Source organism: Phoenix dactylifera, chromosome 1 (assembly GCF_051530095.1).
Source record: "Phoenix dactylifera cultivar Ajwa chromosome 1, Ajwa_hap1_PhDact_Kaust_v1.1, whole genome shotgun sequence".
NCBI lineage: Eukaryota > Viridiplantae > Streptophyta > Magnoliopsida > Arecales > Arecaceae > Phoenix > Phoenix dactylifera.
Genome location: NC_143190.1, coordinates 16,643,427 through 16,657,992, shown reverse-complemented (window position 1 = coordinate 16,657,992; position 14,566 = coordinate 16,643,427). Strand labels below are relative to the sequence as shown.

At 39.5% G+C, this 14,566-nt stretch overlaps 1 protein-coding gene across 3 annotated transcripts; it reads left to right on the top strand.

The window, feature by feature from the left end:
- The first annotated feature begins 1,855 nt into the window (after positions 1 to 1,855).
- LOC120104865 (putative protein phosphatase 2C 55) lies at positions 1,856 to 12,715 on the top strand. 3 transcript variants are annotated; one of them, XM_089930468.1, is made up of 6 exons: positions 1,856 to 2,005; positions 2,087 to 2,401; positions 2,933 to 3,787; positions 5,513 to 5,837; positions 9,807 to 9,956; positions 12,182 to 12,715. In XM_089930468.1, the coding sequence occupies exons 3-6, from the start codon at positions 3,069 to 3,071 to the stop codon at positions 12,473 to 12,475; spliced, it is 1,488 nt and encodes a 495-aa protein (XP_089786594.1). In that variant the 5' UTR covers positions 1,856 to 2,005; positions 2,087 to 2,401; positions 2,933 to 3,068; the 3' UTR covers positions 12,476 to 12,715. The 3 variants fall into 3 exon arrangements, with proteins under 3 accessions (XP_089786594.1, XP_038972667.3, XP_038972668.3); XM_039116739.3 differs by lacking the exon at positions 1,856 to 2,005 and having other exon boundaries at positions 2,045 to 2,401; XM_039116740.3 differs by lacking the exon at positions 1,856 to 2,005 and having other exon boundaries at positions 2,069 to 2,401; positions 5,531 to 5,837.
- Positions 12,716 to 14,566: the final 1,851 nt, after the last annotated feature.

Sequence of the window (14,566 nt, the reverse complement as noted above, 5' to 3'; positions counted from 1 at the left end):
GAATCCCTAAAATGGCGGATACATCATCCAACGTGATAGTGATCTCGCCAAATGGTATATGGAAGGTGTTCGTCTCGGGCTGCCATCTCTCTACGAAGCCCGAAATCAGAATCTTATCGGTGAATCGATAAGAGCACTGTACTAACTCTATGAGGCCCGACTGCCTCAATAGTGCTTTGAACCTGGTATTTGGTTGGTTTGAAGACCACCACTTCCATTCACCAACCTTGGCAGTATGGTTCATGCACTTTAGTGGAGCCCGTTCCTGTAATATAAATGTATAATTACTACTACTTTATAAAACATCAATAAACAAAATATAATGCTATAACAAATAAACAATACCTGTTGCCTCCAGATGGAAGCTGCTATATGCGTCCTGAAACTGATCAGGACGGACTCATCCTCTGGACCTCCTGGACATGGTCCAACGGACTCATCGTCTTCGCCCCTAGTGGGCATATCATCATGCTCTGACTCAGGAGAGGGCGATGGCATATGAGCAGGCTCGGGAGAAGCAATCCTAGCACGACGTCTCCTAGCTGACGCCGTAGGTCTAACTCTGGAGGGACCGGGATCCATGTCTGAAAATATAGAAATTCAATGTTAGGCTATATCAAAGAAAATAATTCAATTGCATACATAAATGATAAATGATAAAACAAGCCAAAAAAGAAACAAGTTACTTCTTGGAATCTACATGATTGGGTTTTGTGATAAATAATTCAATGTTACTTCAATTGCATACATAAATGATAATTCAAAAGTATACGACTCGTAAACTCAAGACATAACTCAATAATAGACTTTACCTAAAACTATGCCGCAGTTCTTAGTTTTTGTTTTTAGTTTTTGTTCGTTAACTAATGTTGTGGTTTTATTATTTGATAGAGCATTTGATATGAGATAATCATTCCAAGATCAAGAATGACATCGATGAAGGTAACAAGATCATCATATTTGGATGCACCATGTTAATGCTATATGATAATGATTCTAAATTATCCCTACTTCTCAAATTACTATCTAATCTAGTAATGAAAAACTTGTCCTTGATGTTGGGTATCCAATTCACCCTAAGGACGTGATCTAGGCTAAAATTTGGGAATAAAAATAATCCTTAGTCTAGCAACAGAAAAAAAAAAAAAAAAAAATTGGATTCGGCCCCATGGGGACCAAGATACATTGGGTCGGCCCCATGGGGCCGAACCAATGTATTTTGGTCGGCCCCATGGGGCCGACCCAATTGCAGCGGGTCGGCCCCATGGGGCCGAACCGAAGGCACTGGTTCAAAGAACCAGTGCCGAACGATTTGGGGAGGCGGGGGGGGGGGGGGGGGGGGGGAGCTACCTTGAGGTGGTCGTGGAGGCGCCGGCGAGGTGCTCGTTGCTCGGGAGATGGCCGGGGAGGTGGTTCCGGGAGAAGCCGGCGAGGTGGTCGGAGATCGGGAGAATGCCGGCGACGAGAGGGAGAAGGGGGAACGGGGGGGTTTTGGGCGTTGGCGAGGTGCTTTGGGCGGAACAGTTCAAAGGGAGATGGAGGGGGTTTGGCCGCCGGCGAGGTGCTTGAGGCGAGGTTTTTTGGGCGGAAGGAAGAAGCCGGCGGGTGTTTTGGAGGGGAAGAGCGGGGTGGAGGGGGGTTTGGGGGGTGTAGAGAGCAATTTAGGTGAGGGGGTGGGGAGGGTGGGGGGTAATTTAGGAATTTTTAATTTTTTAGGGGTGTCCTTAGCAAATGGGGGGGTGTAGAGAGTATTTAATTTTTTTTTAATTTTTGGGGGGTGTCCTGAGCAATAGGGGGGGTGTATATAGAACCACCCCATCTACACCGGAGCCGATGTCTCGTGAAACGTTAGATTTACGAATCAGGGCTTTGGAGCTGAAAGAGGGCGGTGTCGCCCGTTATGAAATTCCTGATCGGAAGCATCCAAACTAAAGTTCCACGTGATACGTTCTTTAGAACCTTGTTCCGAACAATTTCCCAGGCTCACCGACCGAACCGAGTCGAGGTACATTTATCAGTCAAAGGGAGGAAATGGAAGCAGGCCGTACTTTTTTTTTAGGTTGGCTTTTTTTTTTGGTGAATTTAGGTTGGCTTGATAGAGGGGAGATCCAAAAGGGACCGTCTCATGTATGTGGGTGTCTCTTATTCTCGCTCTCTTTGGTGCCCATTAAAGAGCAACCCAAGACACGAGGAAGGAAAGGAAGGCGCGTGGTCTCCCCCACCTAACGACCTGCCCCGATCCCCAGCTGCTCTCCTCTCGTTTCCCTCCTCACCCCTTTCTTCGAATCTAAATTTATCTCCCACTAGGAGAAAAAGAGGGGATAGAAAAGGAAGGAGGGAGGGAGAGGAAGGGAGAGAGAGCGCCGATCCGCGAATCTTGGAAGGCTCTCATCGTCATCAGGTGCTTTAAGATTTTGAAAATCTCTCTCTCTCTCTCTCTCTTGTTCTCTGATATTTCGGTTCTGTTTTTAAGTTTATTCCATTTCATGAATCAAGGCTTTTTTGCTTTTTTTCGTGAATTCTATTAAAAGATTTTTTTCCCCCCCTTTGGTTGGTTGTTTTGGTGACTCCTTGTGAGTATTTTCTCTGGATTAGGCTTGCTTTTGTTTCTTCATTTGTCTGAAAAATTGTTTTCTGAGGGTTTTGTATTAAGATTTCGGGTCGAAGGTTGTTCTTTAGGTTGTTTCTCTTCCCCATCCTGCCCTCGGTGACGGAACTTTATGTGGTTGAAGAAAATTAAATTTTTCGGAAGAAGAATATCCTTTTCCTTTCTAAAGTTTGTAGCTTTGATTGATCTAGTACTAGTTCGTTGTTCTATCTATAGTTCTAGTTTTTCGTTTTCTTTGTCAAGATTTGGTTTTGGGAGCTATGTTTTCTTTTCTATTCTCCACGTATCAACCTTTTTTCTTTCCAATCCTCTTCTCTTTATCAGGTTTTTGGCTGATCACTGAAGGAAAGGAATTTCGATTTTGTTGATGCATCAAAAGTAATGAGATTTCCTGTTTTATGTCGGCCCTGGGACTGGCGTTTGATTGCTAGAAGAACCCCTCTGTGCCTGCGAGGATAAGATGCCATCTACCTATTTTTCAGGGAAAAAAGGGCTGCAAGCTTCATCAGAATTCCTACTAGGCCGGGGCCAGAACTTTGTTTTGGGCAATACCTGGTCTTTTTCATTGAAGCCCTTCTCCGATCTTAGCCACAGCATTCATCAGTCTCCTCGGTCTTCTGTTAGTGTCCTTAGAGATTTCCATACAAGTGATCGTTGCAAGGGACCATCTGTCATTGGAACGCTCTCTCGCACCTTTTCTGTGCCTTCTGTGACCGGACCTTCTTGCCAGCCTTTTTTGTATAACACTGACAGTCTGCTTTCTGATCCCCAGCAAAGGTTTCCCTGCAGCTTGTTCCGGAGAAATATAATGTCTGCTTCCAACTATTTATTGGGTAGAGCTGAACCAGGTGCTCGGCATTTGGAGAATGGGAACAGAAGTGGACAAGTGTTGAATTCAGTGATGCGGGTTGATATCAGTCATAACTATAAAGGTCTCAATTATTGCAGAAGAATAAGTGGTAGCTTGAAAAATAGAAAACCTTGGGGTACTAATATGGTCTACAAGTGTTTCTGGTCTAATGCAACTGGGACAAGTTGGAATTCAAATTTTTCCTTAGAACCAGGGATGCAAGATTCACAGCGTACAGTTCCGTATTCTGCTGGGGCAGCTCCTGACATGTCTTTGGATGGAACTTCACAGGAAGAGCAGCTTGAGAATTCGGCGGTATCCTCTGACCTGTATGTTTCTGGACATCTAACTAATAATTATACTATGTTGCCAATTTACTGGTTACATTTCAGTAGCACATTGCTTATGTATATGTAGCTTATATCATTGGTATATTGATGCTACATGACACTTTGTATAAATGCTGCTGCAGCTTGGGTTGTCATTGCATTTTGAAGGGGTGTTGGAATTAAAGATGAAAAAGTTTACTGGTAAAAATAAATGAAAGATTCATAAGTGAACTGAATTCATATGACATTGAACTGGTTGCTATGGTGATGATCCTCTTGCTAGGTGTTGAAATTTTTATCAGATACAATGGTTTGTGCTACTTTGGTCTTTTCTAATAAATTGCCATCTGATTTTTTTGTAAATATTACTTTTTTTTGGAAGGGGAAAATAATACGTGAATACATTTATTTGTTGGTGACACATGTTGGAATAACTTTGGGCTAAACTAGGATCAGGATAGGGGACTTGGATTTGGATGGAAGATCTGCAATAACAAATGGTAAAGCAAAGAATACAGCAAAGGAATTTGGCGAGTCTTTCTAGGAGGATTGGAACGTAGAGGTCCAAAAGGAAATCGATGGCAAAATGAGTTTATAAAGTTGACTAGAACAGAAGGATTAGGGGACAAAAATATAGCATTATATATCATGCCTTTGCTGGAAACATATGGTTTTGTCTCATGCTAAGGTATGCATAGGCATATAAAGATACATGGACCTACCGGATGAAAAGTGAATATCAAACTATAATATGCTAGAAAAACCTTCCCCCCCCCCTTAATATTCTGGGCTCTGATCTATTGCTTTTTCTGCTAAGTTGACATATTTTGGGCACGCAAACAAGAATCGTGACTCTTCTGGACAAGTTTAAGCATGAAGCTTCCCATACGTATTACCCTTCGCAAAGAGGCCTACTTGCTAATTGATGTGAATTAGCTCTATATTGGTTAAACAAGAAGAAGACAAGAACTATAATGTGCCATGAGATTGAGGAAGTTTGGTGGGCACATAGAAGATCGAAACCATTCAAATGATATTTTGATATCAGGGTGGTCTGACTATATAAATTTGCAATTTCATCATAAGCTAACCCAAAGACTAGTCCTGATGGTACTGGTGCGTCACTGCATCCTGCCAGTACTGTACCATTCCACAGAGAGAGTGGTGCATGAGATGGCATTGAGTATTGTGAATAAGTTGCATTTTTTTTTCCTTTGGCCTTTTTGGTTTGGCTGTATTTGACTCCAGTGTTAAGGTTAATTGAGTTCTAGACAGATACAGCCTTCTGTTTTTCTAACATTATCTTTACTTCTAAAGCATGTCTTCTTTATTAATAGCTACTGTGTGTTTTCCATGTATTAGAAGTCAAAGTCATTTTTTTAAGTAATTGACAGAAAAATTGGCCATTTATGTATCAAATCTTTGAAGTAGGCCATGTTAGTCATTGAGATTATTGCTAACCTAGATATCGTAGTCCATTAATAGGAATTTTGAGAGTTTTTGAATAATGGGCTGGTTGTTTAAAAAAAAAATTGAACTTGGTTTGTGGCTTATTTGACATCATGATTTCTCCATCCCTGTGAAATTTTATATTTTTGTGCACTTCAGAAGTTTTCCCTGTGTATATGGTAAGTTCTAGTAAAGTTAGATCAGGCATTTAATATGGATATATGTTGCTAGTGAAACTGCTTCATGAGTTGGATAATGGTCTGTTTTGGGTTACAGAAAAGTACTGGGTGACAGGTCTTTGAAGCTGCATTCTGGATCTTGTTACCTGCCTCACCCAGATAAGGAGAAAACTGGCGGGGAGGATGCTCATTTCATATGTGTTAATGAGCAAGCCATTGGCGTGGCAGATGGTGTTGGCGGCTGGGCAGACCTTGGAGTTGATGCAGGACAATATGCTCGGGAGCTTATGTCTAATTCAGTAAATGCAATCCTAGAAGAGCCAAAGAGGTCCATTGATCCAGCAAGGGTTCTAGAGAAGGCTTATTCCGGTACGAAAGCAAACGGATCATCAACAGCATGCATCATTGCTCTCACAGATCAGGTTTATTTCCTTTCTCCTTTGGCTGTCTTTATAGCATTAGTTGTAATTCACTAGTTATGATCTCATGGTTACTACTAGAGATATTAGATTTAGGATAAAATTTAAAAATATTTTAGCATGGAGTATTACTGATATGCCTTCCTCATGAAATTGTTAAAGATTTATTTGGTATATCATGTTCCTTGTCTAGATAAGCTTTAGTTCTGCTATGACCATGAAATCAATATTAGTTTGGATTTGGGAAGATGTGGAACTCTCAGAATCATAGAAATCCCAAACTTAAGGAGAGTTTCTTCCTTGGACTCAGAAACCAGCAAGGTTAGGATACTGCTCTGTGCTAGTTTAGCATGGTATAAACCTCCAAGGGAGAAATCTATTTAGGGTTATTATGGGAATAGAAAAGTTTGGAAAAATAGCTGCTTTTATGTATTATTATATTTAGGATTTATTAAGTGGTATTTATTTTGAATAAATCTTCAATATCCTCCACTTCAAGAAAAGCTGTTATATTTAGCACTGATTTTATGATACCATCTTTAATCACTTTAAAGTATAGAAGCACTTGGTATTTTCAAAGATATGTACTGCGCCAGGGTATCCCCTACAATAAACTCATGTTCTATAATTTGAGTGGAGGGTGTTGTCAGTTTACTTGTTAGTATTGTTCTATATCATGTACCGATTTGTACATTATATTATAAATGGTACATTATGATGATCTAATTGTTCTTTGACCCTTTCTTTTGGTGTCATTATTTATATTTGGTTTCTTAAATAGCATAATTTTTGCTGTTATTTTGTTGGTTAACATGTACCTTACTGCACTGTGCATATTTTTCTCTGATTTTTATTAGTAGCTGTTATACACAAATTAGAGGATATATTTTGTTCCCTGTGATAAGAATTGTCAAAGAAATTTTGTAGCATTTCTTTGTTTATTTGAAGTGCATCTGATGAATTGGTTGCATATAATTGCACATATTTCTTCGCCAATGCATGCAACACACCATATAAATATCATGTTGCCTTTTTCTGGTTATCCATTGTAAACATATTTTCCAAGATGAGTCATCTCATTCATTGTTAGAAATATTAGATGCATCTGATATCAAACTATTCCTTAAAAGGGGCTGTCTTCATGGTGTGAGGTCATGTTTTTGCAAAGAGTTTGGTCAAATTTGTGAAATACAGTTGAGATAGATGGACCACTTGAAGCAGTCAGTCATAGTTGAGGAAAATCATTGATGTGGCCCTGCATCAGAACTTCAATTCACAATAAGTTATGGATATGAGAAATATCAAAAATCGGATTGCTCCCATCCATCCAGATCTCTTCGGCATATAAGCAATAGATTGAGTGCATCGCCTATAGAGTGATACTTGGCCTAGAATGCAAGGTTGTCAGATTGCTTAGGCGGGGCCAGGCAAGGGATCCCTTATATGGCCCAGGGAGGCACCTAGGTGCTTAGGTGGCTGCCTAGGGAGGAAAGCTCTCCAAGCTTTTATTATGCATACTTCTAATCATATGCATAAATATGCATGTGCATATATTCTATATGGATTCTTTTTTGACCATGTATGGGATCATGAACCTATTTTTCACGCAATAAAAGCCCAAAGATGAAAATACACAAGGAGAGTTGGAACAACATTATACCACTATAGCATCCAGCAAGCTGCAAAACTAGCTAGCACCTAGGAAGAAGCAAAAGGGGAGGCAAGCAAACTAGGGGCTAGCAAGGAGAACAAAAGAAAAAATTTAGGGGAAAAGAGTGGAAGCATATGTGGTGACTAGTTGGCAGCCATTGGTCAGTCCACTTGCTATAGTATGTTGGTTGCATTCACTGCTGCTTGTCACTGTCAGTTGACTAGTTAGCAACCATTGATCAGTCCACTTGCTATAAAGAATGAAAATGAGAAAAGACATCCTTAAAGAGATAAGGTTCAAGCAAGCTTGTGCTAGGCAGCCCAGCCAAACTAAGCACCTAGGCAGCTGCCTAAGCACGTAGGGAGCCACTTTTAATAACACTTCCAGAATGGAATATAAACATAAAAAGAATTAGAGCAGAGGTGAAGAGAAGTGATCTGAGTTTTCTTCTTACAAAGATAGAAGATTATGGCTAGACCCCCCAGTATCATTGCCCTTCCTAAACTAAGATTTCTGATTAAAGGAAAATTCCAATAATTTTCTCCAAAATGTGGAAGAAATGAAATAAAGAAATCATCATTAGAATGACTAAACAGGAGTATGAATAGTGGGGAATGGGCGGCATGACCAGCAAGACTCTTCCTCTATTATCAGTTCCATGTATTTGCTATGGTTTCTGATCTCATTCTTCACATATGGGATGCTTATTCAAATAAGCGGTATTTTGGTTCTAACATTTAAACTAGGTAAAAACTTAGAAATAAATATCATCTCAACTTCTAATCTTGGTCCTCCATTTTATCAAGATAACCCGACATAAACTCCTTAGATTAGCTTTAGGCCCTAAAAAAAAAAAAAAAAAATACAAATAAAACTCAATTGGTGCTCCCAAGCCATCAAATTGTAATCATTATTGACTAGATTTAGTAAATGTTTAGCAAGGAGTGTTACAATTGGACTTGATTTTCCACATAATGAATTTACAGACAATATCTACATCTGTATATATCTGCATAAGTAGATCATATTAGGAAACTTACTTTCAGACCATCCATGCCCATCTAATGCTTCCACCCCTACCTCTCTTCTTTTATATTATTTTATTTGATACGACTTGAAGTCTTGAAGGGATAATGCTGAAGATGAGTTAGGCCAATATATCATAGAGGTCTGAAGATCTGATGTGAGCAACCATTGTACCAAAAAAAAAAAAAAAAAAGAGGTCTGAAGAGAGGTGTCATACAATTTGATATTATACCAAGTTCAAGCAAGTGTTCATGAACAGTTTGCAAAGTTTATGTTCTTCAATGAACTGGTTTTGGGCTCATGGTTCTAGAATTGGCTATTTTGGGTGTGATTTTTTATCAGGCAGGTTAAAAAATTCAAATTAGTTGGCTGCATTTGCACCCCAACTAATCAGTGTTTTGATATATGACAGGGTTTCAGTAGTGAGAAGATATTGCCAGGCTTATGAGAGAGAAAACATAATAATAAAGTAGAAGAAATAGCAGATAAATCTTTCATGTGGAGGGAATTTGTATTGTGAATAAATTTCTTCAATCTAAATATGCATTTCGATATCAAATTGGCCAGCTAGATAAATATGCATCAATGATAATGGTACATATCTAATTTTTCCCCAAATTTGCCATGAAAATGAGGCTATAATAGTAATCCGCTTTCCTAGTGCCTAACCTATCAGTGTCTTATTCAAAGATCTGTTATTAGAACTGATTAGTGGTTCACGTCTATTAGTTTGATTAGGTGTCGCTAGTGAATATTGTAAATTACCCTAACAATTTCACATCTTTTGGTAATATCCTTGCTATCACAGTTTACCATCTTTCACCAATCATCGTTCTGTTGCACTTACATCTTGCCTAAAAAATTGAATGTCTAGGATCTGTATATGATGTTATGCTGCATTTGACAGTGCTTTCTTCAGGAAGCGCGCATAACAATTGTTACATGGGAAGAAGGATCTTGCGTTAGCTTTGCCCCAAAACAAATGCTATCTGCCCAAGCATAGCATTGAACTTGTTATTGTCCATGTGGTTTCCCTTGCAAGGGGACTGTATGGCTTCACAACGGCTATGCAGAGACCTGAATAGAAATGTCTCTGCATATCCATGCTACATCAATACTCTAATTGTCACATACAATTGTTAAAAATTAATGGATGTTGTATAATATATGGTGGATTTTCTATCTGAATTATCAAGTTAATTTTCTGATTTAATGTAGCTTTCTGCATGCTGAAACATTTCACATACTCAAAAACTATTTCTTACATTTTACTTTGTTGTTATTTCTATATGCAGGGTATTCATGCTGTAAACCTAGGGGACAGTGGCTTTATCGTTGTTAGGGATGGGTGCACCATCTTCAGGTCACCTGTACAACAACATGACTTCAATTTCACTTATCAACTTGAGAATGGCAATGGCAGTGACCTCCCAAGCGCCGCCCAGGTCAGTTGAAGCCTATGCCTTCTCTCGTTATTGGCTCTTGCTGCATAGTTGCACAAGCTGAATGGAGGATAGGGTTTTACGTCCGTTCTCTTCTAATTCATATGGACTTTTTAAGTAACCCCAATAAGACTCCTTGCAAGCGTTGTTTCTATCGACTATTATTTAAAAATAATCAAGTTATTAACGACGAGACGAAACCAAGAAATAACCTCTTACATGTGAAATTATAGGAGATCTCCTCTAAGGTCAAACAATTCCATTGAATTGAGTATGACTATATGTGTGATATCATGTACTATACTAGGAATATCAATGGACCAAATTTTTGCAAATGCTCAAGAAACCCTCTTTTAGCTTCTAGGTCTTTTTCTTAATTCAAGATCCCTCTTACCAAGATTGAATTTTGGGGGACAGAAATGGAAATGTGTATCCAGATCTAGGGCAAGATCCACAAAATCATGGCATAGAAAGAAGATACATAAATGAAATATTGGGATTTAATATTGAAATAATTGATAGTTAGAAAGAAATTGTATTACTTAATTATTACTATTACTCTATTAATATTAATTGTAATTGCGTAATTACAACACATACAACAGAATGAAATTGAATAGAGGAAAGAGCTTCTGTAACAGTTGGACAATAGTAAAATGTCAGAGCAAACTTGTGGCTACTTGTACTAAAAAACAGATATAATTCCCCCTAAACAATAAAATATGCTGATATGAGGAGGAACATCTTTACTAATTATATCATCCACAGTCACCAGAATCTCAACACATTTCTCAAACCAATCATATACCTTATTAAGAAAGGTGATCCAAAGGAATTCCTCCTCTGAGAACTGTATATGAGAATTTTATCTCGTACGGCTCAAGCAAAAACACACAAATACTTTTATTTCTAGAACTCATCAATAGTTCATGAAAAACATGCTTTTTCATTAAGTAGAGAAATTTTGGAGGAGCACCTATGACAGATACAAGAATTCTTTTAATAATTAAGAGTATTTTGTCATTAGTCTAGTAATTTAATGCTCATCTGCTTGCAGTGGGGGATTGTTTGATTTGCAAGCCTCCTCTGGTTGTGCTCTACAGATGACAGGATGCTTAAATGTTTTTGAGCACCATATATTTTGGTATCAAAAGGATAGTTTTTCTGCGAACGTTAGAAAAAAATACACATGCTCTCTTGGCAGTTGTTCTTTATCTCCCCAGTAAGGAAATCTGACACCCAGCTGCAAGGTGTGAGCATCTATGACAATTAACAGGGAACAGAGCTGGACTGAAAACTATTTCTTTTGATTTTATTTGGTAACGGCTTGCTTTCTCAAATGAAGGTCGGGTGCATTATGCACGAATTGGTATGCTATACTTTGGGTTGCAATTAGATTATTAACCTCAACTAAAGTAAGTTGATGGCAATCTTAGGTAGGGTTTTGCATTCTTAAAATGCCACATGTTGGGTATTTCACCTCCCAAAATGATTAGCTACTTTTCAGCTGGAGATGGGATGCTCTAGACTGCTCTACTACAGTACTGTTGCAGAGCATGACAGTAATTAAATAGAAAAGCTGAAGGAAGCTGGAAGTGGAAGGGGGTCAAAAGATGCCACCAAGCCCCCCATGGTCTTGGGAGAACTGAACACAATCCAAATGGTGATTTTTGATATCCCAAAAATCTTGGGATTGCATATATGTATATATGTGTATATATACATATGTATATATATACATATGTATATGTATATATGTATATATGTATATATACATGTATTACTGAAACTCAAACCAGAACAGTCCAAAGCTTGAAAACTATCAAATAGCAAACTCGTCCGGTTGGCCAAAACTGAAATTAGAACCTAACCTTTCATACCTCATAAAGTAATTTTACCTAGTAATCGAAACAGGCCCTCTTGGTTCAAGCCGAGAGCTTGGCTGACTGCATCTCCAACCTTGTACACACTATTGAACCCAAATTTTCTTGCAAGAAAGAACAAGAGAAAGATTTTACATTCAGTCTATCACTGATACTCTTAACTGTTTAATTTCTGGTCAGATTTTTCTTTTGGGAAAAAACTGGTCAGATGTGGGCCATGAATTTATCAGCAACAGATTAACTTTATCTATTTTGGTTCATTTTATCAAGCTCTATAATCTTTTTAGCGTATAAATTTGGGATATTTGTGTGGATTAATTGATCTCTTTATTTGCATGTGGTCAGGTATTTACCTTCCCTGTCTCACCTGGTGATGTTATCATCGCGGGAACAGATGGATTGTTTGATAATTTGTATACTAATGAAGTTACAGCAGTTGTTGTCCAAGCTGTCAGAACCGGGCTTGGGCCTCAGGTGACAGCTCAGAAGATAGCTGCACTCGCCCGCCAACGGGCGCAGGATAAGAACCGGCAAACACCTTTCTCTACTGCTGCCCTTGATGCTGGGTATCGGTATTATGGAGGCAAACTTGATGACATTACAGTTGTGGTATCCTATATCGCTGCTTCCAGTTCTTGATACAAAATCCATCTTCCTCTATACAGTTTTGGAGTCAGAAACCAATTTAGATGTTTTGCATAGGTTCATCTGCTTCTGTCTTTGGAGCTTCTTTTTCAGGAGAGAATATCTTGTTGGTATCTATAATGAGAGGAAGTTCTATCCCCTTTGTATTTTAGATTTCATTCAGGTGGCTGTCACAAACTTAGAACCTGTGCATATTCAGGCTTAATTTTCTATATTTTAGATCTATTCCTAACAGTGGATCGGCTCATAGTGATTTTTTTTTTTGGCTGTTTTTTGCTTGACGATTTAGTTCATGAGCAATTACCATCTATGAATAGGAAAAGGCTTGGAAAGAGGAAGGGGCAAAAGGATGTGAATATGACACTAGTGGAATGAGAAAGACTTGCGTGCTGCTTGGACAGCAGCAGTTAGGAGTCACTGAACCCCAGTTGCAAGAGATGGTCCTTTTCCAATACTTGAATACCTGATCTATGTATTTGAAGTTATATTTGAATCCTAGTTGCTCTAGAGAGGATTTCATGGCTAACGTTTCAGATAATCTTAAGCAATAAAGATCTAGATTAAGCCTGTGCATTCTCAAATCTTGTCCCTGGGCCCTTAGTCATTCGAGGATGGCACGTCACTTTAGGTATCTTCCCTATTAGTATTTGTCAAAAGATGTTCCCACATGTTCTACTCCGTTTTTCCCCCTGAATTCTACCTTGAGTTATCAAAAAAAGGGGGCACATTTTCATGCATATATTTGGGAGTAGAGAAAAAGGGCAAGAATTTTTTCTTTCTTCTCTCTCTCTCTCTCTCTCTCTCTCTCTCTCTCTCTCTCTCTCTCTCTCTCCGCGCGCGCGCACGTGCCTGCGTGGGTGATGGGGGCTCACGGTCCAAAGCCCCTCACCATACCCCTTTCCTCGCGCTCCTTGCGTGCACCTTCAAAAATTGCTGATGATGGACTGATTGTAGGTAACGCAGGTAGAATAACTCAATACAAAGATCAACAATGAAAGCAATCTAAATTTTATTCCACTCCAAATTGAAGAACAAACAAGAACAATAAAAAGCAAAACAATCTAGTAGAGCAATCAAGGATCTCTACTAGCCTAAATCTAGCAAAGGATCGTAAGGATTCCCTCCTAGCCCAATCTAGTGGAGATTGATGTATCTACTACTAGCCCAAGTCCTACAACAAAAGATCTAAGGATCGAAATCTATTAAAGGCCTTACCCCTTAATAGCCCAAATCTAAAGCCTAACCCCTAGACCGAAATCGGCACAATGCCGCCCAAGCCTTACGGCCGACTCTCTCACAAGAGAACAAAATAAAACTCAACTCTAGATTACTCTGGGATATTCTAGGATGCCTCACAATGGCCCCTTACAACTCTATTTATGGACCCAAGACCCTAGACAATTTTAAGTAACCCTCCCTAAGATAAACATGGAAAATCATCTTCCCATAGATCCAAAGCTTCTCTATCGTTGATTGGCAGGTGATCAATGGCTTAGAGGGGTCCTAGAAGATCTCCAATCTTTATCTTCCAGATTTGCATGGATCTTATGTCCCAGATGCACGGTTCACGCATTCCGGATGGTTTGACTCAATCTTCCTTCGCTGAATGGACGGCTGAGATAGCTGGAAGGCAAGGCTGGCTGGGACGTGTGTCCCGGATGCATGGGACGTGTAACCTGGTTGACCGGGTCGCGCGACCCGAGGGTCCCAGTCTGGCTGAGGTCGGCTCGGCCTTTGGTAGGGCCCGTTGGGTTGATGGAGCAAGGTTTGGCGCGCACTGTGATCCCACGCGGTGCCGAAGTCGTGGATGAACCTCGTGGTTGGCCAAGGGTCGGTCGGCCACAATACACATTATTTAGCCACTTTGGCCTTCAGTTGGCACATGATCCTCTCTTGGCTTGGCGCTACCTCAGCGTTGCTTGCGTGAGTCCTCAACAGGAAGCCAAAGATATCTTTCATCTTTCATCCAGCAATTCCATAGTTTCTGGGTCATATCTCAGAGACTATTCTTTATGCCCTATTCTTGAAAGAGTAGATGCCCTATAAGCCAATCATTTGATGGGTTTCTCTTTGTAATCCTCCAAA

Excerpts from the sequence above, each read along its gene's own strand:
- LOC120104865 (XM_089930468.1), top strand. The coding sequence starts at position 3,069 with ATGCCATCTACCTATTTTTCAGGGAAAAAAGGGCTGCAAGCTTCATCA. Across the intron at positions 3,788-5,512 it reads TCGGCGGTATCCTCTGACCT|AAAAGTACTGGGTGACAGGT; the intron begins GTATGTTTCTGG and ends TTTGGGTTACAG. Across the intron at positions 5,838-9,806 it reads TCATTGCTCTCACAGATCAG|GGTATTCATGCTGTAAACCT; the intron begins GTTTATTTCCTT and ends TTCTATATGCAG.